Source organism: Drosophila navojoa, chromosome 2 (genome assembly GCF_054131105.1).
Source record: "Drosophila navojoa isolate 15081-1374.11 chromosome 2, UAZ_NAV_1.0, whole genome shotgun sequence".
In the NCBI taxonomy this organism is placed as follows: domain Eukaryota; kingdom Metazoa; phylum Arthropoda; class Insecta; order Diptera; family Drosophilidae; genus Drosophila; species Drosophila navojoa.
The window spans coordinates 9752213-9778662 of record NC_142890.1 but is presented as its reverse complement, the minus strand read 5'-3'; the positions used below and the strand labels follow the sequence as shown (position 1 = coordinate 9778662).

The 26450-nt window shown below is 42.0% G+C and overlaps 1 protein-coding gene and 1 long non-coding RNA gene across 2 annotated transcripts in view; one reads left to right on the top strand and one right to left on the bottom strand.

Moving 5' to 3' along the window:
- Window positions 1–1891: 1891 nt before the first annotated feature.
- Window positions 1892–26450, top strand: part of Gfrl (Glial cell line-derived neurotrophic family receptor-like) — a 107851-nt gene continuing 83292 nt past the window's right edge. The window contains exons 1-3 of the mRNA XM_018113246.3: window positions 1892–2641; window positions 5952–6925; window positions 22977–23079. Of these exons, the coding sequence (XP_017968735.1) occupies window positions 23037–23079 (43 nt within the window). The 5' untranslated portion in view covers window positions 1892–2641; window positions 5952–6925; window positions 22977–23036. The remainder of the gene's footprint in view (window positions 2642–5951; window positions 6926–22976; window positions 23080–26450) is intronic.
- Window positions 9508–10819, bottom strand: LOC149092117 (uncharacterized). Its single transcript, XR_016196168.1, has 3 exons — window positions 10004–10819; window positions 9757–9882; window positions 9508–9693 (listed from the first exon to the last, which is right to left on the bottom strand). It is a non-coding gene; the product is annotated as an uncharacterized LOC149092117 (long non-coding RNA).

The following is a 26450-nucleotide window of genomic DNA, read 5'->3' as shown; positions in this document are numbered from 1 at the left end:
TCGACTAGATACTACCCTGAACCAAAATAATAGAAAAGCACATTTAGTATGGTTCAAATTTCAATTTCGATGTATTTAAAAATATAAATTAAATAGAAAACTCATTTAATTAAATAAATAAAAATTTTGAAACAATTAAAAAAGATAATTCCGACACGCTCCGGGTTTGAGCCCGAGACCTTGTGATCAAGCCGCCGCGCTTTCTACCTTGACGCCACCCTTCTGTTATAATTTTCAATGTCAAAACTGAAATAGATTCACTGCTACAGCGCCATCTACCAAATCTAAGTCAAACTAACTGCTGATGTGACTTTAAGAATGTGCAAAAACAACCAAACTAATAAAAATGTTAAAATTTCAATTTCGATTTTTGAAAAAATATAAGAGAAATTTAATCACAAATATATAAAAGTTTTGAAGCAGCAGGATTTGAACCTGGGACCTCGCGATCGAGCGCCGCGCCCTCTACCACGACGCCACTCCTCTGTTCTCATTTGCAATGTCAAAACTGAAATAGATTCACTGATGCAACGCCATCTAGCAGAACTAAACGAAACTAACTGCTGATGTGATTCAAAGAATGTGCTAGAAGATGTTTGAATGTATGTGTGCACACGTATTGGAAAACTGCTGTTGCTGCAGCACGTGCGTTTGTTAATTGGCCAAACATTTTGTTATTTTTTAACGTCGATTGACTAAACCGAATTTAATGAAACTTTCAGCATATGATCTACATATTCTATTGAATATTTGGCATTTAAAAGAAAACATCAAATCAAATCATTCACAATTAGCTATACTAGAATCTGACCTTCACTGGGGATTCTGGTGAATTTGGAGCCGGTATCCAAAATATAACAAAAACCGAAATTGTATAAAATGCATTGGAATATACTTTTAAAATTTGGAGACTATAGCTCTAAAAATGTAGGAGTTATAAATTTATAACCTATTGCGCTTGGGTTGCGCTGCAGTGTTGGCAATATTATGAGAACTTATTTGTTGAATAATTTAATTTCTAGACGTACGATCGTAATGAAACTTACAGAACGTAATCATGATGTTTAAATGTATGTGCATACCGAAGCACAAGTCTCTAGTATTTGATATACGACTTTTACAAAGATGAGGGTGAGGGGGTGGATTTAGGGGTGGGGGGTAAATTTTAACAAAAACCGAAATTGTCAAAAATACATCTTAATATACATTTTAAATTTGGAGACTCTAGCTTGAAAGATGTAAGAGATATAATTATTTAAGTGATCTTCGATAAGGTTTTTTATCGATAAAAAACTATCGGAATGAGTTATCGTTTTTTAGTGAAAAACTCGATATGCGCGCTGTTTTTACGGACATTTGAAAAAAAAGTTGAAGTCTCTAGCTCTTATATCTTCTGAAATCGACGCGTTCAAACATACGGACGGACGGACGGACGGACGGACGGACGGACGGACAGACAGACGGACAGGGCTAAATCGACTCAGCTCGTCGCCCTGATCAAGAATATATATACTTTGTGGGGTCTGCCACGCCTCCTTCTGCCTGTTACATACATTTTAACAAAACCATTATACCCTGATTTCCCATTTTCAATGGGTTCAGGGTATAAAAACAAGGCCAGGTCCATGCCACAGTCCGAGCCACACTCCATGCCACAGCCACAGCCTCAACCTCAGCCTCAGTCTCAGCCCCGGACTCAGTCTCGGCACACAGTCAACCGATTGTGCCAGCTCCTGCCTAGCACAACAAGAGCCGACCACAGGCAAAGAGCAGCCAGCACTCTCTCTTCGGCGCGTGCTGCCTCTCTTTGGCTTCGCACTTTTATCCGGAGTGCATGGGCCGCTCGTGTTCGTGCCACAACACAAGCTGGGTTAATGCCAGCGACGTTTTGGGCGCGTTTGTCAGTTTGCCGCAGTCCAGCAATGAACGCGCAGCACGCGGATATTTAGGATAAGTGCTCAGTTAGCCGTACTCAGTGAGCCGTTAACAGAATTTCGAATCGCCAACGCCAACTTGACGTAATTTTGTTCACTTGCCGCCAAAGGCGTCAAACAAGAGTTTCTCGTGAAGCATATATATACAAGGACATGCATTAAGCATGTGCATGTGTGCTACTGTGTATGTGCGTGTGTGATTTGTGCTCTCTCTGTCTCTCTCGCACTGAGTCACTCTATCTCTCTCTCTCTCTCGCTCTTTCTCGCTCGCTGACCAACTATGACCCACGCAACTTTAGTCGCGGACAGGCGTTACACTCGCCACAGCGACAAATTCGGTATCCTTGTGCGCCGCAACGACAACGTTCACATTCCGGTCGAATAGGATCTGGTGTTAAAACCGCAAATTCAACGTCCAGCTGCAATATTCACAACGTGCCACTTGCAACGTGCCGCAGCAGCCGCAAATAGAGCCCTGACACCTGCATAAGCATACGTGGCTCTACGCCTACTCCACTCGCATTTCGCGTCGTCGCGTCGCCCGATCCGCAAAAAAAAAAAACAACTCGGTTTTAGTTATGCTATTATCTGCGGCCACTTGTGTGTGTGTCTCTGCGTGTGTGTGTGCGTGTGCGAGATATGCGTATATGCCTGCCTGCCAGCAGGCTCCACCACAGCTCCCACGAGCCGCCAGTCGCGTTGGCCCTGTAAGTGATATGCTAGTGCACATTTAACTATATAGATATTTAGTTTCGGCTGCCTGCTGCAATCTGTGCCACGGGCGACGCACCGTGCCACAATATAAATTACCTGGCTGTGCGCACACTAACGACAGTGACAGGGTCCGGCAGCTGCAGCCGTAGATCTCTCTCTCTCTCTCTGCAACGGACGTTGAGCTGACCAACCTTAATTAAATTTCTGATGTTTTATCAAAATTTACGACACGGTTTCTGGCTGATGTGCCTCCTGCTGCCGGCTGCTGCTGGCTTGTTTCGTTAGGGCTTACATCATTCGATCCGGCTCCATAATGTTTCTGTTCAATCTTTTTGTCCAATAATAACAAACTGATGCGATGGCCAGCCATGTCGATTGTAGCCGCGGGCCGTTTTCTCGGTTTGCTCGTTGAAAAATTGGCAAAAACTAAGTCAAACTCCATTAGAACGTACAAAAGGCGGACATGATTTATGTATGTGCAGGCCATGCATCATATTGCCCATCGCCGGACGCACATCTGATATTATTGTTTTCTCTGTTTGCTTGCTGCAGCTTTTAAGCATTTTCCACTAGCGTACTCGTTTAAGGCCATGGGCAAGCGGTACGCCTCGTTAGTTTCCAATATACTAAAATATTACGGCCAAAAATTGAAATTAGAAACATTATGTTTCCACAAAGAGCAAATACTAACATAATATATTGATACTCTTAGCCATAGTAATATGAGTGGCAGTAGCCTCGATGCTTAAAACAAAATGGAACTGCGTGTAAAGTGGTGTAAAACGGGCAACCGGTGTGCGAATATGATCAGTAACAGTGGGAACCGTAACATTTATAGTCAAGGTATGATTTAACAGTTTTATGAGGGGTTATAGTAGCACTAAAGTAAAAATAATTGGAGCTGCATATAAAGTGGCGTAAAACAGATAAAAGTAGTGCGAATATGAACAGTAACAAAAGTAAAGGTAACATTTACAGTCAATGTACCGGTTAACAGTTAAGAGTTAACAGTATTATGAGTACTGTGATGGTTAAAAATAATCGGAACTGCTAATAAAATGACATCAAACAGGCAACAGAAAAGAGAGTATGATCAGTAACAGTGGGAACCGTAACATTTACAGTCAATGTAATAACATTTAACAGTCAAGAACAGATTTATGAGTAGGTATAGTAGAACTAACACTGGTGTTTAAAAATAATTGGAACAGCAAATAACAGTAGTTACCGTAACATGTACAGTTAATGTAAGAGTTAACAGTTATCGTTAAAGAACAGCATTAACAGTAATGCGTAGTAAAACGAACAGATTCAGCGAAATGTCGCGACAGTTGCTTTAATAGTAACAGGTAAAGTTCACTTTCCGTTGCCTACTTCCGGGCGTAAGCAGTGGGTGAGTCGGTGGCTCTTACCTTTCGTTTCAGGGGGCCCATAATAAATCAATGCCTGCTGTAGCTCATCATTAGCAAAAGGCAAACACCATGTCGCTGCTAATCATTTACCAGAATGTAGAAACACAGACACTTAAACGCCCATGCCGAGGGAAATATGGAATACGGTAAAAACAAAGAAGTTTTATAGATTTATTTCTGTTACCTCAGTCCCTCCGTGGGTGCCGAGGATTGGTTATTATTTGCCGCCAGAGTCGTTGCCGGCGCCGAGGCGCGCAAGCGAGCCATAGGAAGTATCGAATACCCGACGTTCTATCAATTGCCATATCGCGTGCTCGGTCGCGCCAAATATTACCAAAAGCGAACGAGGCACAGAACAAGAAAGAATAAATATACGAGTATATAATAAAAAAAAAAAGAGAAACGAACTAGAATGAACTAGAGTGCAGGAATTTGAGTCAACTGAATCGAGAAAATATATTCTTCATATTTTCAGAGTGAGGGGGGCGAACTGGAACAATAAGCGCACAAAATGTGTAAATTGTTGCTAACAAGAAATTTGATAGCGTTTTATGCGCTACTCAGCCAGAGTTTAGTTTCGTTTATGGAATTGTTTGTTTTCGCTTTTCGCTACTGCAACATTTGATAGCTGCCTGTCGCTTTGCCATTCGACATTCGCCGTTCGCCATTCGCCATTTGCCATTTGCCATGTGTAATGTGTACTTTGGGCTAATCGAACCTGGTTGTCATGCATTCGCATTAGGCCCCACCGTCTCCTTGCCTCTTCCTTTGTGTACGCATTCGATGTGCCACGCCCCATTTGGCAGCTAACAGTCGAAATTCAGTTTGATATAAATGAACTGTTTATGCTAATATATGAGCTCACTGGCAAGATAGCCGAATGGATGGGGCCCAGGCCCAGGCCCAGAGTGTGCCAATTGCGGGGAATGGGCTCATTACTAAATTAAGCATGCTGGCAACACCTGCTGCGTGCATGTGTACGTTTGTGTGCATGTGTGTGTGTGTGTGTGTCAATGTCAAAAGAGGCATACACAAAAGAGCTACCCGGCACCTACGCGCTGCAGGCAAATTACGGCTAATTAACATTTTTTTCAATTTATACCACACAATTTGCCGTACACCAAGCTAAATTACACTGCAAAAAATGTAATATAAATAATTGCTTTAGATAATTTTGCACAGGCAGTGGAATTATCTTACCTGATTCTTATAAATGAATAGTAATTGCATTTTCGATATAAATTAATATTAATTATATTAATTATACGACAACTTTCTGCTATCAAGAGGCTTTCTCAATGCCAAACTTGGGCGGCTTTTTCTTCAAGTGTACTCGTCTGAGATCCCGTCCTGGCGGCTTTTGCCGCGCTGCTGAGTGTTTAATAGCCGGAAATCTGTCTATTTCCGCTTGCCTTGGCGTTGATTATAGTTAATAGATGACCGACTGAAGCTTCCCCTCCGGCAGCTAATTCTTTTTCTGCTACTCTTACTTGATACTCGAGTATTAGTCGAGCCGTAATTATGCTCTAATTATATGCCCACTCCGTGTGGAGTGTGTGTGTGTGCGAGTGAGTGCCACTGAGTGTGTTTGCAACTGTATGTGTGTGTGTGTGTGGCAATAAAATCTCAGAGCTGATGTAATTACAACGTGCTGTGTGCAGGCAAGGCCTAGGTGGTTGGCGGGGCAGCCAAAGGCTTTAATTTTAGTTGCTCACCTGAGCGGCAGATAAAAACTTTGCAGACGCGCGCAGATAAAAGTTGCTCCAAGTGGAGCGACTGACAAATGACAATTAGTTAAGTTTTAAGTATTTGAAATTTCTATTCACTTTTTATGCCACTGCTCGATAATTGATAAATCTATATCTTTGCTTGCTTCTCTTTCTATTTGCAGCTTAACAACCAATAAATTCTGATGCACATTTAATGTGAAAGGAACTGCGCAAAAAAAAAAAAAAAAAAGGGAGAGCAAAGTTACAAATGACAACATAATTTAATAATAACTCAACTTTTAACGATACATATCAATTTCGGTCTGAGTTTTGATTTATTAATAGATCAAAAACTAATTTATGTAAGCTATAAAATATGCAATATCAAATATCAAATATCAAATATTTATTGTAATTTTTTCTATCGACTAAAGCGTTTGATAAATATATTTACGGTAAATTAAACCGAATACAATTTAAGCAAATAATAGGCCAAAAACGGTAATTAAATTCCAGAGCGAATCGAAATTAGTCGTAAAAACCATTAAACGTGAAATTTCGCGAGTGTAATCGTGCTCGTGTGTGTGTGTGTGTGTAAGTATACGCGTGTGTGGGTTTGTACATGTGTTTTTGTGTGTACTAAGCGGCAAAATCGCTTTGTCATGTAATATCTTTATGTCGCGCAACGGATCAAGTGCTTAAGCGCTAAGTAAAAGCCTCCCATGGATTTATATGCATAAAGGCGAGCACACGCATGCTCCCCACTCCCCCTCCCACACAGCCTGAACTGCGAGGCGTCGTAGAAGCCGCAGAAGTTTAGCCGCGTACACGCAAACGGATTAGCTGCAACATATAAAAGAAAAAACCAAGACAAACCAGAAGAAAAAAGAAAAGAAGACGTGAAAATAGGAATACACTAGCAAACATATTGAAAAGGAAAAGCACAAGCCAGAGGGCAGCCTCCCGCTGCTGCGACTTAGCCTCGTGCACGCTCTGCCACCTGTCATGACGTCAACGCACTGGAAATGGCCAAGCAATTAAGCTGTTAACGATGTACGTGCACTTAAGAGCCGCTCACACATACAGACAAGCAGCGAGCGATCTATAAGCAGAAGCGACCCGTGCAGCTCTGGTAAATGTTGCTGATTAATTTCAAGTAAGTTGATGCGCCCTTAAACGTATGTTCCTTAATGCAATCCTCTCTCTTTGGCATTTCGCAACTATCCCACTTTTCATCTATCCATAGCGAAGGGGTAGCTAGGACAGAGCTATTCAATTATTCACCAGATTGTTAAATTGTCAAATTTGAATTTGACTGTGAGTGAAGTGAATGCAGCTCATCTAAAGTATTTGGTTCAAGTTGCAATACACATACATATGCACTTCTGCACATTGCTGTGAACAACTTAATAGCATAATATCATTTATACAAATCAATTAAATAGCTAATTCCACTTAATACGTCAGCATTTAATTGCATTTGGCTCAGGTTTTTATTTATTCCAACTGTAAATACAAACATTTTTGATGAGCCAAAACGGACTTAATTTGTCCATAAAACCGGTTTGCATAATTGAATGCATTAGCTAATTAAATAAAATATTCAATTTATTGCAATACAAGTTTATGAAACAAGGAAGAGTAGCTTAGTTTATGGCTGTGAATTTTTTATATATTTTTTAATACAGTTTAGTTCGTATAGTAAAAACCATAACTCTAACAGTTTTACAGCCAGAGTTAATATTTTTACAATCTTTTTATTTAACTGGGCTGACAGCCATGAGCGCGCTTTGCCCAGTGGACTGTATGCATTACCAGTTAGCCATCCGCAAGTACTTCAAAGTTCACTTGGAAGTGGGTCAACTTATTCTTTAAGTCTTAAATTTCACTAAGCAATTTCGAGGCTTTTTAAAAATTACGAACGCAAATTTTATGCAAAATTATGAACGTTCATACATTTATGATGCGTATGTAATTGGGTTTGAAATTGGATTGGAACCATTTGGCTAGGGGCTGCATTACATCTCAAAGTGTGGTGTGTCGAATTGAGTGGCTCGTGTGTTGCCGTCTGTCAATGGTGGATGTGAAATGCTCTGTGATGTGAGCTGAAGCGTGCATGCATAGACAGGCGAAGCAGCCAATGTCCGCTTTCATGACATGCCCAATGCTGGCAGCTGAGGCCTGTCATGTTGTTTACCAAAAATTGGACAGCCAAAACAAATAAGTTGAAAGGGAAAAAATCTTGGCAAAAGCATCTAATTTTAGCTCAATTCACACGCTTTGCTTTTAACCGAAATCCTACTACACACACACACTCACACACACGTTATTCAAAAGCCCAATGAAGTTGAATCTGAAAACAAGCCCGAGAGATGAGCGCTGAGCGTTGAGAGCTGGGCTAAGCTTGAAAAGCAGGCAATTTCATAGGCGCGCGGCTTGATTCAATGGCGATGGCAGCCATTGAGCGGCTTAAATACACATACTAAGTAAGGCAGCATATGCGAATATGTGGCATAAATCAAGCCCATGGAGGCCACACACAGCACACACAACACACACACAACCACAAACAAGCACAAGCCAATGGCGCTTAAAGGCATTTTGCAAAGTTTCTGACTTGAGCATTTCAATCGTGTGTTTTATTGCACACATATTTTATGCCGTTTATGCTCAAAATTCAGCTCAACATGGGCTACACACAGACAGACACACACACAGTCACAGTTGGTCTTTGTGTGTGTTGGTGTCTAGCGCGCAAAGTTGAAATTTCACTTGAGCAAAATGTATCTGAGTCCTCCGCTTCGAGTGTGTGTGTGTGTGTGTGTGAGTGTATGTGTCCTGCGGCTTGGCGTTGTCTTCAGCGCGACTCTTGCTGGCGTTCGGGAAAAACCGCATTGCGGCACATTATGCGCGTCGAAATTCCGGGCCTGAAGCAATACCCTAAAGGCAGTTGGGCAAAAAAAAAAAGAAAAGACAAGTAAAGTAAAAAATGAAGTGAAAAAACGCAGCTGCAAAAGAAATGCGCAATGTTTGCCGTTCACATAGGAGGCGTGCTTCGTCTGTGGGCGTGGCCGTTCACTATCAGTCGACTAGCGCTTCTATTGGCATTGCCCTTGTGCAGCTTTATTAACTCGACCAACTTGAGCGCGTCGCGTATACGCAGCGTGGCTCGCGGTTGGTCTGACAGCGAAACTGCAGAAACATAATTAATTAATGTTGTTGTGCAGCCGAATACAATTATTTGCCATGCGCTGCGACAAATGTAAATGTTTACACGGCTTTCTGCCATTTGATATTGCGCATACGCAGCGTAGCCATGCAGCAAATTAAATTTGAAAAATCAACAGACGAACTGAGGCCCGTCCTGGCGACGTAGATGGCAATGTCTTTATACAATTATAGACTGCCTGCGGCACACGGCTCTTGGCTGCCAATATGAAACAGAAGAATAATATCAACAGACATTCAATTGAAATTGCTGGCTTAATGTTTGCTTTATTTAAATTTAGCTTGAATGAAATCCAAACACTAAATAGTTAATGCACTCTTAGGGGATTTCTAATTAATTCCTTAAGTCCGCCTGGCCTACTTTAATGCAGGGTATCAAATCGCCAGGGCATTGAATCGTCGTCGTTTTCCATTTGCAGATGGATAAATTCGTAAAATTTCGTCTATTTATATAGGATCGAATAATAATAAATGCTCGGCATGGCAAGCATGAGAGCTGCTTTGTTTGCCTTAGTTGCTTATTGATTTTTATTTACTAATGAAAAGTGAACATAAAGCAGAGTGGAGGCAGGCCGGGAGGCAGTCAGGCTGGCTGGCAGGCACTTAACCCTTTTACATGCTATCTGCTGATGACGTCAGATAGTCAGCGACTCGGTGAATGACAGCCAGCGTCTATATAACAGTCAGGCCGACAGCCTGAAATGGAATTACACTTTTCAAGAAAAACACAAGCAGGGCTCTCCTGCTGCGCCATAGTACGTGTGATTATCTGGGTTGCCTGAGTGAGCACACATGAAGCGTGTGCCATTGGGGAACCGTTTAACCCATATAATTATTACTATGCGAGCACACCCAGAATATAATGCGTGGAGCTGCAAGTCGAAGCTGTAAATAATTGTTAAATATTTATAGAAAGTGCTGGGCTCTTAGTATATGCTGTTGCTGCTGCTGCTGCTGCTGCTGTTGATGTTGTTGGTGTGTAATCATAAATGTTAATTGCACTTACATTACAACCGTACATTCAGCAGTGAAAACTATTCAAGCATAATTGCCGCGCTATTGCCCAAAGGATGTGAATTCTTTTTAGTCTTTCGCCTTCACTGGCACATCGCAATTCAATGGGCAGGCAGCGTGGAGCGTGACATGTGCCACTTCCGCCTGATAGCGTCACCGCCATGGATCCCCATCCGCACTCGCATCGAGTGGGTATCGCTGCGAATAGAGGTGTGTATAGAAATGTATGCGTGCATATGAGTGTGGGCGGTGGGTGGCTGTTGATATGTGTGAGCTGTCTGTGTGTCGTTTAAGTGCCAGCACATTGCACCGAACTAAAAACAACGTTCGCGTGACATTTGCACGTTAGTGCCAAAATGCGGTGCTTTAAGAGACGGCCGAAATGAAACGGGTTATTAAGACTTGTTTTTCATTCCCATTCTGATATCATGCTCATTTGTTTGCCGCTCTTGATTACTTGTTTGTCTTGCTGTTTGTTGAATTTAAGCATTTTGTAGAATTGTCAAGTGTGCGACAACTGCAAGCGTAAATCACCAGCAATTAAAGTCGCGTCAGCCTCGAAGTAGGCAACAGTTTTTTGCACTTTGCATTTGGATTCGCTGCCATTCCTATGCTCGCTGCTGAGCGATGCTTTAATACGAGAAATGCATTTGGTATGCACACAGAATGGGCACAAAACTGGCATTATTTATGCAAACGTAACTTCTGCTCTTTAGAAATATTGTATTATTTCGCCTTTTGCATTCGCCTATTCCATATTCCAGAGGCACTTTTGCTACTCTCTTTATATGGAAATTCGCGGAGTATATTGGCTCATAGCTGCTCGTTGTTTGCTGGCCCTTGAGTCCACTACTTCCTTGTTAAATATAAATATCAAGCCATCATTCAGCTAGAAATAGCTAAGACTCGTATGGCTATTATTATCCTGCACAATTTCGCTCTAGCGTTGCAGATAGAGTATTGTGCAGTCGGCTAAACTCGATGCATTGCCTTAAGTTTTATTATAATGCAACTGCTGCTGCCATTTGTCTTAATGTTTTTAGCTGTTGTTGTTGTTGCTTCTGCTGCTTCAACTGCTGTGGCTGCTGCTGCTCCTGCTGCTGCTCCTGCTGCTGCTCCTGCTGCTGCTCCTGCTGGTAACTCTTGCAGTTACGTCTACATTTCCGCCTTTATGTTTGCTCACTCGCACACAAATGCCGCAGCGGCTGTGGCATTCGTCCAGCATCCTTCCTACTTGTGTTGCTGTGCAATTTAACATTTGCATCGTTCACTCCTCTGTATTAAGTAGCTCAACTGTAATGCCCAAGTTAATATTAAGTCTGTGGCGCTCAGAGCCTATCGAATGTGATCAACGCAAGCCTTTGAGGTCGGCGCCGTTAGCTAATTAAAGCAAAATGTTTTCTGTCGTGCGCTGGCTTCATAAAAACCTCGAAAAGGTGGAGCTGCCATCCAGCCAACTAGCCCGATTCTGCTCAGCGACGGCGCTGGCCAAACAAATGGCCCCATGACAGGCCAGAGCCAGGCAATTTGCTGTTGGGTTAGGCCAGCTCGTCAGCTGGGGCCTGGGATGGTTAGCTGCTTGGGCCGATTCCAAAATTATACTGTGCGGCATCATCAACGTGGCACCATCTTAACAATCACATCGCAAATATGTCAACATAATTAATTTTCAATTATCCATGTGACATTCGACCCACACACACACACGTACACAGACACACACGAGCTGCGCTGGGTCGTTGGGTATTATTATTAATTGTAGTCTAGGTGGCCATCAGCGTCGTCATTGTCGCTCTGGCGTCACTTAGTATAATTAAGCGGCCTTTGATAGAATTTAATTCACAATACATTTGACCCAGACTGTTGAAATAGTGTTTTCTGATGATTGTAATGATGCTGATAAATGAATCGCCCGAAAATTCATCGCCTGCTATTATATCTCATGTCTGGTTAGTGCATGTCCCAGACACGCCCAACGGCAACCTCTTGGCAACACTACACTTGCCAACAAAGTAAAGGTTGTTGGTTAGATGAATGGATATGAGAGGGAAATGGTTAAAGTTGAGTTTAAGATTGGGAAAATCACAAATTTTGAATATATACATATAAACTATTTTGTATATAGCTCATTAGTTAAAAATAGCTCTATATATTTGTCTAGACATATGTAATTGAGCTTTCAGGTGAATAGTAAACAGACCATAATTAAATATGCAAAACTCATTAGCTCGCACCTCTATGAACTGCTGTTGGACAGTGTTACCTGTGGCACATACATACATCATCATCTGAATACACACACGCACACCAAATACATATGCCATCAATGATTGCTGTGGTGTGACAGCCTGGCCAAGTGGTTGATAGACCATTGGTCACGCTATTGGATTTAGTTTTCGTCACTTGTTGTACCTGCGTATGTATGTGTGTGTGTGTTTGTGTGGGTTGCGAGTGTCAGTTAATGGCTGGTCATTAATTTTACGCTTTGAAGTGCTCCACTTGAGTCGAGCAATTGGGTCAAATTGGCCCACTCGGTCATCAGTCAAGTGCACAAATGGCTTTTATCAGCATCCGTTCATTAGCATTCAAAATATTGCGGAAATAATAAAAAATGCATTTATTCCGCTCCACCTTGCCTCAGCTGGCTCAATCACAAAACAGACTGTGGGCGTGGCTGTCAGGACTGTTTGTTCTGCTTGTTTTGTTTGTGCTCCCCCACGTTTTGCATAATAAATGCAGGGAGCTCACGTCAAGCAAAGAGAATGAACTACAATGGCAATGAAAGTGTGCACAACAAGGGCGGAAAAGCAACAGAAATTAAGAAGAAGAAGAAGAAGCCGGAGCAGAAGCCGAAGCAGAAGCAGACGCAGAAGTTGAAGCAGCAGCAGAAGACCAAGAAGAAGAACAACAACAGCAAAACAAGAAAGAACAACTACTTATGCGGCAGGTGGAAAGCGCAGAGCCAGACAATGGAAATGAGAATGGAAATAAACGGCAAATGGCTGAAATGGAATCTTAGCCGGAATTATTCATAATGTTCAAGAGGCACGCATACATTTGCATTTCACGGATATGAGTGTCACTATCGAAACGCAGACAGAGGGCCATGGACGGGATCAGCCAACAGTCGGAGCACGATTCGAAACAGGGGCAATAGACATTAACATACATGTGGCACTGTCAGGGCATAATGTGAGCCCAAGCCACGACGCCAATACAAATACCACAAAGGGAAGCAACCAGTCAAGCAACTCATTCATTGCATAAACACTCACACACACGCAAAAACTCACTCGGTCACACACACACACACACACACACACTAATAAAAGTGAAAAATACGTGAAAAACGCTTGCAGAATTTCAAACATTGTTAGACTGTTGCTTCTTGGCAAATGAAAAATGTTAAATGGAAAATGCTGCCAACGACAGGAGAAATAACCAACAGCGAAATCAACAAAGCAAACAAACGAATGGCGAGAGGGCAAAAGATAAAAATTATAAAGAAAAAGTGAGTGAAAACTTTAAGCAAAATCTCCAGCGTCGCTTCAAATAATTAAAGTCACAAAAAAAAAAAAAAAGAAAACAGGAAAAAAGTAAAGAACATTTTGACGTTTTCCGATTTTGATTACATTTGATATTTTGTGTTGGTTTCTTGATTCATTGCACGTTGCTTTGACTCCCCTTCGATTTTAGAGGGCAAGACCCAGAATTCGCTCAAGGCCAAAGATGTTGACACTACTTTGGGTTCGTCACGGTTACGGTTTCAGCTGCTCAGGTCAGGTTTCGGTTAACCACGGTCTTTGCCTCAGTTACTGACAGTTGCTCAATGCTTCGATGGTTGAGCTGAGTGCGTGTGGCAAGCTGACAGCCAACAGGACCCACAGCAGAGCTTACAGCAGCACCACAGACAGAATAACCGCCGGAGAGAGAAACAGACAAACGGGCAAACGGGCAAACGGACACACGGACGAACGGAGAGCCCGACGTTTATCTGCAGCTGAAAAGTAATTTCTGAGAAAGCTCATAGTGGCTGGGCAGGGGAGAGGGGGCTGCGGAGGCAAAGGACACGATACCGAAACGAGTGTCAAGTGTTATTGACGATTTGTTGATGATGTTGCCACAAAGGCTTGTGGGCCAGCCTCGTGCAGCAGGCAAAGGGCCAATGCCACAAAGGCAATGCGCATGGAAATCAGACGGAACCAAGCACTCGGCTTGCTTTTGTTTAGAGCTCGACTGAGCGTGGAAGTGGGCGTTGTTGTGGGCGTGGGTGAACTCTGGCCGAACTGGACGGAGCCATCTCGGGGCCACTATCTGAATGGGGTTTATCCTGCAGTTCGCCTTTCAGCAACCGCTGCTAGCATATTCTGCACAAAGTGAAAATTTCATTTAGCTTTAAAGCGCACAATGCCTTTGCAGACGGACGCCATAGAATTCGGCAAGGTTCTTGCTTTCAACCTAAAATTCTAGCCATTGCTTCTTTGACGCTGCCCGTCAAAAGCGACCAACAACAAGCACAACAAAGGCAACAACATAACCAACAAAACAAGGGCAACGGCAAGAGCAACAACAACAACAACAACAACAATAACAATGGCTAGGTAAACACGCAGAGCACGAAACATCTTTTTACTGCGATAACAGAAATGTTTCTTCATTCAACTTGACAACAACACGAGCTGAAAGCGAAATACTTGGTTGGAAGCGTGCGCCCGGGCACGTAACATTTTTATCTGTTATTCAAAGTTGCGCCCAAGCGTTTTTGTTGCCATGCCCGATGTCCTTGCCCCCTATGCCGTGCTCTCAAAAAGTCAGCAGCAAGTAAGCCATGCCAAATTAAACCCCCTATTCCTAACCCCTATCCCTGTACCTATCCCTATCCCCGTTCATATCCCAATGCTGCCCGGTAGTCCACCTTCCACAAAAGGGCAGCAAAAAAACAAAGTTTTCAAGTGTTGAGCAATAATCAGAAAGGCTGGACGCTTGCTCGCCCACAAAGTTGTCGCGGAAGTTTTCGTGTTGCGGGCATTGCCTAAATGGGCTTACGGGTTCATTTGCAGTTGTAATGGGCGTCAGAATGCCAGGGATTTAGCCTCTTCATTGCGATATTTTCACATCCTTTACTTCGGATGGTCGGCTGGCCGGGGCCTCATTTATGAGCTGCAAATTAAGCTAACGACAAGTCGTAATTTAAGAAGGCATCCCAGAATACCTTTTGCCAACCTCAAGCGAAAACTCTTTAATATTAAATACCAAAAAAGGCGAACAGTTTTGCCTGATATCTTTTCTTCTTTTGTCACGCACAGCATCCCAACTTTTATCCGGTGAGTGGACATTGTGGATTCTGATAAATGATTAATGCTTTCACTGGTTTCGCATGATTTGTTGCTTTCGATCCGAGTGTGCACGGCAGGCAACCACTAAAATAAATAGCGAGCAGAGTGAGCGGGGAGAGGTATTTGAAAATGTGGATATTACAGTGGTATATTAATAATTCGTCCAATGGTTATACATGATTGGTTGATCACGTTACGCATGTAGACCTACGGCTACAGCAAATGCAAGGAGCAGAGAGCGTGAATGGTGTGAAAGGCAAAGTTTACAGCATCAAGCGAGGGCTGGAAATGGGAGAGTGAAAGAGAGACAGCTGAAAAATGTGCTTGCAGACTACAGCGAAAGCACTGAGCAGGTAGCTTGAGTGATGTGAGTGAGAGTGAGAGAGAAAGGAGATGTGGATCGCATTCCTATGTTAAATGAGTATTGGGACTCCTTTTATGCCTGTGGATTGTAGACTGCAGCTAAAGCACAGAGCAGGTAGCTTGAGTGATGTGACTGAGAGTGTGAGAGAGAGAGAGAGGAGATGTGGATCGCATTCGTATATCAAAGAGTATTGCGTCGACTGAGGAACATATTATTCGAGGCTCCTTTTATACTTGTGGACTGTAGGCTGCAGCTAATGCACGCTGCGTAATGTGAGTGAGAAAGACAGCGAGAATTGGATCCTATTCCTATGACAATTGAAAGCGTCAACTACTGAAGAAAACATTATAAGCATTAATGCTTGTGGACTGCAGGCTATAGCAAGAGCGATCAGTGTGAGTGATGAGACTGGAAGAGAGAGAGATAGAAAGAACTGCAAATGTGGATCTTATTCAAATGGTATATGTACAGCTCATGTACTTCTGATCCGGCAGTGAGTGTGGACTACAGGCTACAAACAGAGAGTTGTTCCTGTGTGATGTCGCTGAACGGAAACCATATTTATATCTTTAAGGGTGTTTCTCTGCCGCCTTGACGAAACAAGATAGCTTATCCCATTTTAATTAATTTGTTTTTATATGCTATTTATTTCGTAGGCTCATGGCTCAGTCGGCGCCCATAAAATTCTTATTTTTCAATTACCTCACTGGACACGGCACGAAATCAATTGAAATCAATGATAAGTGGCGCAGTCACAAGCACCCACACACCTCCTACACACACACACGCACACGCACCTACACACAGACGCACAATGGAGTGTCGCAATGTGAAATGAATCAAATCAAATATTTATTGTTTTCGATTCAATAAATTTTTATCACGCATCCGTCAGAGTGACAAATTCTTCAATGCGAACGCATGCCCATAAAGCCGTCGTGGCTGGGGGCATGATGTGGGCGTGGCAGTTGTAATGGGCAAAATTAAGCTTTCACTTTCGATGAAAGCGCAAAGCAAATACAAATACAAATACAAATACAGCACACGCACGCACACACACCAACACACACAGAGGCAGACACAGACACAAAGTGCGAATGGATTAGGTGCTGCGAGGGTAGCTGAAAATTCGAGCATAAAGAATTTGCAATTTAAAGGGGATTTACGGCGGCTCGTAAAACAAACGCAATAAAAGATCAAACGACATGACAGGACGAGAACATTGTCCTGCCCTGCCTCGACCTATGCCCTGCGGCTACAACAAAATGTCAAAAAGGCTGTCATACACATGCATAACCCAGGCACATGGTAAACGGAGAGTGGTGCTGGTGGCGTTGATGGTGCTGATGGTGCAGGTGCGGGTGCGGGTGCGGGTGGTGCTGCTGGTGGGGTTCTTCGTTTGGCAGTGTGTTGAAAAGACAACAACAACAACAACAACATTCAGCAAATGATGGCAAAATACAAGTCAAATAAAATGTGGTGTGACAAGTTTGCGAGGCATCGAGATGGATATGACAAGGCCAAAGCACACACTCGCCTTTACACACACACACATATGTAGAGTGAGAAACACAAACACACACACACACATATATACATAGACATACGCACGTCCTTATATGCTGTGATAATAAAGTCGAATTTGGGGCGTCTGTGAATTGTTTTTGCTGTCATTTGCTGCTGCTGTTGTTGCTGCTGCTGTTGTTGCCACTACTGCTGCTGTTGACGTTTTAATCGAATCAACACGGCAAAGGAGCGTGCCAAAGAGCAACGAAAAAAAAAACAACCAAAAAGAAAATCGAAAAAAAAAACAACAAGCTGTAAAGTTTCCGTCGGTTGTACAGCGCGGGATCAGGGGGCGGTTCATCATACGCCCTGTTGTTTACGTGCTGCTATTTGGGCAACTCGCAGCTCACACCCACACAAACACACGCATACATACATACGTAAGCAGCCCACGCTGGTATTTTGGCAAGCTAATTTTTGCCACAATACCCATAAAAGTTGTTGGCCTAGTTTTATATACCCTGCACATGCATATATTTTATATAGAAAAAAGTATGCACAAAGTTTGTGCGATTGTGCTGATAGAAGCCGATGACTATATACAAGCGATAATAGAAGAAGAAGAAACATTAAGATCTGCTTGAGCCTAGAATTGCTGACAATTACACGCCACTGAGCCTTGGTAATGATTCCATTTAGTTTTAGTATAAATATATTTAGCTGAATTAGTGCTTGGCTTCTTAAAATTAAACATTCTTTGAAAAAGACTCAGTGAATATTTACAGTAAGTATTGCATAAAATCTGGGTTCATAAAAGTAATAAATCTCATTATTTAACTGTAGCTCAAGATAGCTGAAAGTCTGCTTCGAATCATATAAAATTTTTATTTATCTGCAGGAAGTGTTTGAAAAAGATTTTATATAAATAAATACTTTTATTTTATAAATAAATAATTTTCACAAAAATCAGTTTTTTGCAAGTATATTAAATATTTTAAATTGTTTAAAAGAATGAGTTTTGCAGTATTTATTTACTTTATATTTATGCCTAACTACATTTGAATACTTTGTGATTTTCAATATTTATTTTTGCAATATTTAACTGTCTTTTTTTTTTTTTTTTTTTTTTTTCCTTTTTAACACTACTTGAACTATGACAATTTCTACAATACTTATTTACCATATGGTTATGCCCAGAATTAGAATTAGAAAGTCTTGTTACTGTCTCAGCAGAGAGTATCTCCCAGTCAATATACCTAATATGCCTGGTAGCCCTTATTCTGCACTGCCTACGCAGTTTTAGCTATTGAGAATTTCTGATTATTTGATTTTGGGGAAAAGTCGTTCACATTGTACACACGTCATTTGCCTAGATTGGATCACCAAGCACTTTGCAGTTCTCGCTTCGCCCTCACGGATTTGAGCTCTGAAGTGGAATCGAAGAGCTGTTGTGGAGCTGTGGCATGTATAGCTCGCATATTTGATTGGAAATTATTGTTGTGCTCAACTATTAATTAGATTTTTGGCTAATTATGAGCAGTTGGCGTTTAATTACAGTTTGAAGAACAAGATATGGCAAAGCAGAAACCAAACCAAACTCATCGCTCATATTTAGTTGCTAATTGAATAAGCACATATGCAATTATGTTAGCCAAATAAATAGATTTCATATGCATATTTGTATGTGTGTGTGTGTGTGTGTGTGTGCATTTGGGTGTGTTTGCTGGTATCCAAGTCAAGTGTCGCGCACCCTGGCTGCCTTGTGGCAGAGCAAAGCCGACTGCAGACTTAATCCAATTAATGTTGAATTTAAATGCTTGAGTTCATTTGGCAGCCATGTGAGTGCCAACTCCGCGTATACGTGATGGTCTCGCTGCTGTTGCTGCTATTGCCGCTGTTGCCAGGCCTCAGGCACAACAGGCAGAGCACGTTGCCGCCGCCCGCTGAATCCAGTTGCCGACGCAGCTGCTCGGCTAGTGGCACGTAGATGCTGTATACCTAATACAAGCCGCAGCCACATCCTCAACCACAGCCACAGCCATAGCCGCAGCCACAGCTACATCCTCGTCGTCCCCAAAGGTTGCAAAAGGACTCTTTCTGCGGCACAGATAGTTTTTCTGCTTGACGGCCTGTATGCATTCCAGTGGGCGTGTGCTCTGCACGTAGCCGCCATGCGACATCCACCCAACTATGCCACTGGCCCCACCATCCCACTCCGTCAACACGGCACAAATTGGCATATGGGGGCGTATTTTTGGGCAACCAAAAATGGCATCGGCTACGTGAGTGCGCCACTGATGCGTGCGGTACGAGTGGTCCCACACACACACACACACACACACACACACACACACACACACACACTCACACAGACGACGAGAGTCTTTGATGGCTATGACTTGCTCCTGCCTGGACCCGAGTATGTGCCAATGGCTTTTGGTAATAGAACCGCAAATTGAACCGAAATAGTTAACTGCCAATAGCCAGCGAGGCTCCACTGCGATGATGTACAAACTGGCTGTTATATATTTTCGATATAGAAATCTGTGGGGCGCTCACGTCATTTTATTGCAACTCTGAATATTTAGTTGTTGTTGCTGTCGCTCAAAATTTTAAACGTTTGCTAACATGGTTTATGCATTAGGCAGCGCTTACAGCCAAATTGATTTACGCAGTGCCATAAATGCATTTCGATTTGATTGAATAAACACACACACAAACACACACAGCCACACAGACACTCGGACATTCCTAAATACCCATACATGCATGCATTCACACTCACACACACTTGCTATGCATTCATGCAAGGACAATTTCAAATCAATTTGCGCTCATTTGAATTTGGCGAAAACCAAAGTGCAAACCGAGCGTGATAATTCAATAAGGTCGAGCGCACAGCACAGCACAGTTGCTTGTGTGTGTGTGTGTGCCCCTGTTTGAGTGTGTGTGTGTGTTTGTGTTTTTGTGCAAAGCTACTTTCGTATTCCTGTTGGGGCACTGGGCTACCTTGACACTTTTTGTTGGATCTCGGCGATTAGAATACACGCGAGAAGAGCCCAACTTGAAAAGGTATTTTCTATGGCAAATACTTCATCTCTTATATAAATACCTCATGCTTTTGTTGTAGCTCTAAAATAATGTTTGTTTTATAATCAGCTTTTATGCGACTTTAGTTTCTCTTTAATTAAAAATGTGTTTGCTCAAGAACTCCTTTAATTTTGTGGTAGAGCTGAACTCGAATTTTCGTTTGCATTTAGAGAACAATGAGTGAGAAAGAGAGGGATAGAATGAGCGTTATCGAAGAATTTTCGTAATTATCATCGAGCATTTCATGATTTGATAGTCGAATTATTAATCAAATTACTTGGTACACTAAAAAAAACAATATTTAGGGCATCACTGAAATGAATTGCAAACGAAATCTCATATTTCAGTTCAATCCGAATAAGTAATAAATACAAAGTACCCCCTCAATTTACTACAGAATACAAAATAACTTTACATTCGTGTGCACTCATTTATTCTCTTGATAATTTTGCTGTTTTCATATGATCTTTCGCCTGTTTGGTTTCACTGTACATATGAGAAGTTATTTGATTTACGAACTGCTTTCAAATTTGTTGTACACCTTGCAGTTGTTGTTGTGTTCCTTCTTCTACTCATCTCTGGCAAATGTGAAATATATTTTGTTTACCACTTGAACTCGGCTCCACTTGTGGCATGCGGCAGACTCAGTTCTCTCTCTCGCTCCCACTCCCCCTGTCTAGCTCCTGCTGTAGCTTGTACCGGGCCTCGCGCGTGTAGCCCTAACAACGGATTTATGTAAAACTTATTTATTATTGTCTGTGGCAAGCTGCTGGCCTGGGCCACAGGGCCCATTATTGTGCCTGCATGAAGGGTGGGAATTAGCTTGTGGCCATGCGCGTATTAAATGCTAATTTATGAGACGCCAATGCGGCCCACTCTGGGCTGTGCATGAAAATGTGATTTTTTCTTTGCAGTTTTAGTGCTGTCCATCAACCATAAGCTGGCGCAGGCAAAGAGTTGAGTCGCGCTGAGCTGAGTTGAGCTGGTTGTAAATGTGCGAAAAGGCAAGATTAATTGGGTGTTATTATAGCCGAGTCCATTGCGCGGGCGGGCGGCGCATGGTGAGGGATTCGCTCAAATTAATGTGCTCGGCTGTGTGGAAACTCTTACGCACTCAGAGATGCACAGCCCCGGGGTATGCGAGAGTCCATTGTGAATAATTGGGATATAACTTTAATGCACTCAAGTTTCGAGTATTCTAGGTTCACTTCACATTGGCAGCGCCCAAACTAATGCTGCCTCGGTGCGGGCCAATTTGTTTTTCACCCTGAATTCGACCCTGTTCTATACTGTAACTGAATATTGTGCATTAGTGTGCATGGTGAATGTGCATTAATTATGGCCAAATTGCATATTTTGCTGCTGCTCGCAGGCATCGCATTCCAGCGGCATTTGACGGCTTCAGTTTTGGCTAAGTGTGTCGAGGGGCGGGCAGGGGTGTTGCGATTACTGTATTCATTAGCATTAATTAATGCAATTTCAAGGACTCAATAATCAATAACGCGGCGGCATAAGTTATATAAATACAAAATGCCAGTCAAGCTGGGAATTAATTATGCAAATGATTTAATCTCCAAAGACTTATATGGCACAGCCCAAAGGTATGCGAGACTTCAATGGACAGCTTGCGGTATCTTATGCATAAATCAAGCCAATTTTAAAGGCTTGTCTAGCAGAAGTCAGAGTACTCCAGTAGGTAACCCAGCATCCGCTTCTTTTATAAATACCAGGCATGTAAAAACTCGTTACACACACTCATACATACGAAAAAAGAAAACACACATGCTCACTTGAACTGGGCTTATGGGATTTACCAGGAAAAATTAATTGTTAATAGAATTCCTTTGAAATGTTCAGCATATTAATTGGGTATTAACAATTCAAAACATTTAAATACTTTACATTTGTCATAGAACCTAAACAGTGAATTGAAAATCTGTTGTCTTTGTGGTTACAGTTAATTACGTTACGCCTAAGTAACTAGAATTAAATTTACCCTGTAAATTAAAATAATATATACAAATTGCTGGAATTATTTCATTCTTAGCCCTTTGTTTGATGATTTTGCTTCCTTTAGCCAAATATATTTGCCAAAATATACATACATATACATAGTTCCATAAACTTTTTTAAATAATTTATTTTGATTTGTTTATTCGCAAAACTAAAATGCAATTTTATAAACTAGCTTCACCTGAATATTTTTATTTATTTTCATTTATGAATTATTTTTATAAAGAAAAGAAAATAAACTAAAATAGAGTTGTTCGCATTTTGATGGAATGTTGCATAGCCATTTGCTCTGTTGCACTTTGAAGTGGCTCGTGCAAGTCGACTGTTTGGCATTTGTCTGCTTAAAATGCGCATAATTTCTGATGCATTTGTCAGTTTGACTTTTTAGCTTTGCAATTGACTTAAAAAAAAAATAACAAAACAAAAATTTTAAAATGACTAAACTAGGTTTAGTGTTTTCTTTTTTTAGAGTTTTTATTTTATTTATTTATTTTTTCAATTTCATCTCTTTCCATTTGATTGCACAAATGCAAATTGTAAATATTTATTTTCAGTTGAAATTTATGCGGACAGCAGCAGCTGCTGCAAGCGTTTTAAACATGTTAATTTACTTAATTAACATGATGCTCATCTGCCGCTTCTCTATCTATTCATAGGTGAGGGGAAGTACCTGCACCTGTTTACTGGACGCTGATTGCGCAACAGCCGATGACAAGATGTTGAAGCCGATTACTTTCATTATTGGAATTTTTTATTTAGGTGAGTTGCGTATCCGTCATTTCTTTTTATCCAATCCATTTGCATTATTAATGACGGTTCTTTAATTGAAATTCGGCATGCGAAATGTGCGACCAATTAATTAATCAAATTTGCCAGAAATCAGAAAACGTTTTGAGCGCGAACATTTTTTTTGCTAATTAAGCCGAATGAAATCTGTGACAGGCGGTTATTTAATTGTATTGATGACTGTGAAAATCATTTTGCGTTTTTTTATTTCTATTATTTTATTCGAAAATATTCCATTTGCAAATTGCAATTCAAATTTAATTAGCTGCGCAGGTTGCAGATGCACTGTGCAACGAGTGACACTACAACGGTTTACTTACCCATGACAGCAACCTCGCAGAGCTTTATAGCAATTGCGTCAACCACAGTGGTCTCCTAACATTGGTTAAATACTTTGAAGCTTTTATTTAAATGTGGTTGCTAACTTTGCTTAACGAAACGAACGAAAGTTGTACTTAACGCAGCTAATATATTTAACGAATCAATCTACTGAACGAATCGTAATTCAATTGAACGAACTTAACCGATTCAGTAATTTCCTCTCGGTTTGTGGCTGAGCTAAAGGACATTTAAGTTACAGCTTAACGAAACTGCTGCGATTGAAGCTTATGTATCGATGATATATGAAAACTTATCGATAGAGCTTTTTCTGTTACCTAACGTATATGGGAAATTCAAATATTGTGCATTAGAAAATATGAAAATGTTTGACGGTATATAGATACCAATAACATTATTTATACAATATGAAATGAACAGAAATATATAATAACTGCCATTAGATTTAGTATTTGAACAATCCAACCATTTCCACTCACAAATCAAACATTAAATCCAATTAATTGGCACATTTGAATGAGAGTTACTGCCGCAGAATACGTTATTATTGTCAGCAACATAACTTTTACAGCGCTGCCATTAAAAATTAGAAAAGAAAGTCACACAAGGGGTGGAAAAATAGAAAAAACCAACAGCAAACAGCAAACTATAATTATGTTTATCTTAATTATATTGCGTGACGTTAGTTTCTTATTAAGCAGCAAAAGCAACAAAATCGCCGAGTCACAAAGTCACCTGCCACAACAATCAAGCGAGCCACACACATCCATACACACATTCATGCATATTCGTGAAAGCCCTTGCGGAATTATTACAATACACAAAGAGCCTGGGCACCCACTCAAGCACTGAGCCACTAAGCCACCTAGCCGCATTCAGTCTTTTCAAACACACCTCCGGGAGTCACAATCGCAGCCGGAGTCGGAGTCGGAGTCGGAGTCGGAGTCGCGTGTGGGAATCACAGCACGCTCCGGCAAGTCGCCAGCAAGTGGTCAAGTGGCGCCTTCGTCCTTAGCTTTATTTGCATATAAAGCGTGTGTTGGCGCCAAGCAAGGGCCAGGTGGGGGGACCGAGGGAGCTGCTTAGTTTGTTTTTGTGATTTCTTGCGCCTCGCTGTTTCCAAAAGGTATGCCAAGAAATTAAGCACACTCGCCACATTTGCGTGCTGGCTGCTCGACTGCTTGGCTGTTCGGCTGGCCGGGCGTATGCGCAATTCGAAGTCAACATTCTGACCCTTATGGCTCACGCAAATCAAAGTGCACGTCATTACCTTGAGCCTTGGTTAGGAGAATGAGACGGAGATGGCGATGGAGACGCAGACCTCGCTGAATCAAGTGGCAGAAATTGATTGTCAAAGCTTATCGAATGCAAATACCGTCCAGCTAGCTGGCAATCCCTTGAGCGCGCGCTTGATCCATTTCATTTATGTTAGCCAGAAGCCAAATCAATTGCTCGGCCTTATGCAATTGCCAATAGTTGTGGTAAGGGCAGTCCGGGATAAATCAAAATAATTAAGTCGCTTTAAATTGAGAGCGTATCGAAGGCAAGCCGTGCAATAAACTGAGCGGCATTAACCAAAGTCTCAAGTGGGGCTAATAAGCTTGAGACAGCGCTAATTTTACCCTCATTAAACAAACTGACATGGCAGACAAGTTGAGGCCAAGACAGCAGCGGCACTCTCTGTCTCTCTTTCTTCTCTCCCTCGCCCTCTCTTCCCTTTTCTTTTCTTGCTTTGCTCTTAACTGGCAACTGGTAACGTTTTAGAGGCTCAATAAACCCCAACGAGCTGGCCGACCCCATCGACCGAGCAGAGGCTCCTCCGACGGCAAAAAGGGCTCGATGCGAGCGTTGGCAGTCATTAACGGCAAACTGCTTCATCATTTAATAACCCAAAAGTGAGCTGGTTAAATGCCGAGGCAGCCCCGGCTGTTGGCCCCAAAACAACCAATGCTAAACCCCAACGCACATACTTACAAGGGCCCACAACAGCTTGAGCAACCAAATACGAAAAAAAAGAGAAAAAAAAAAAACACAAAAAAGAGAAATGGCGTAGAACATGCCACACTTATTTTTATAGATTTCATTTTAACGCCGAAAAGGCAAACGCATCAAGGCTATACGTATATATGTATGTGTGGGCGTGTGGAGGGATGAGGGGGTACATTTCCTTTGGCAAGCTGGCATTGCTGGCATGCCTACATCAAATTGGCAAGGCGTCAAGCCAGCCTGCCTGCCCCGCTGCCTGCCAGCCAGCCAGCCAAGAGACTGAAAAAAGGGTTCATTATGGCAATTTGCTTAAGCTTGTGAGCTCAGCCCTTCCCTCTAACGGGGTAGTAGCCCTTGGCAAACTTCGAGCCTGTCTCTTTTGCTCTCTCATACTTTTTTTCGCTTCTGTAGGTGTGTGTGTGTGTGTCAGTGTGTGTGTGGGGCATCTTTAAAGCCTACGCACTGAAAAACGCGGCACACTTTGGCGGCTTCTGTTTGGCAGCCTCCGCGAAGGCCATTTCGCGCACACTGCGCCGCTAAAGTTCATAAAATATAATGATAGGCAATATTTGTTTGCTCCTCGGGGCTGGTCAATGTACGCGAAGTTTTCGGATCCTTAAAGTTGCCCCAAGCCGTAGCACGCGCTGTAGTTCAATGCACTGCCTTCTATGAGGCAACTCTCTGTCGCTTCTTGAGCCTGCTGTGCCCCATTGACGTTTATGACATGATTTCGCTGAGGCATACCAATTTTTTAATTGCGGGGGCTGAGCATTTCGATTGCGGCACACTGAAATATTTGAAAATGCACTTAAGTGCAGGAGGCAGCCTGGGCGACAATTGCAGCCGCACTTGAATAATGCACGAAGCCCACGCGATGCGAAGCTAATGAAAACGTCGACAAACCTAATGACAGTAGCTGCAAGAACTTTAAAGTCTTGCATGATGAACTGTGAAATATATATATACACTATATAAAAGCATATACTTTCCAAGCTGACATAAGTAATATCTTATGAAAT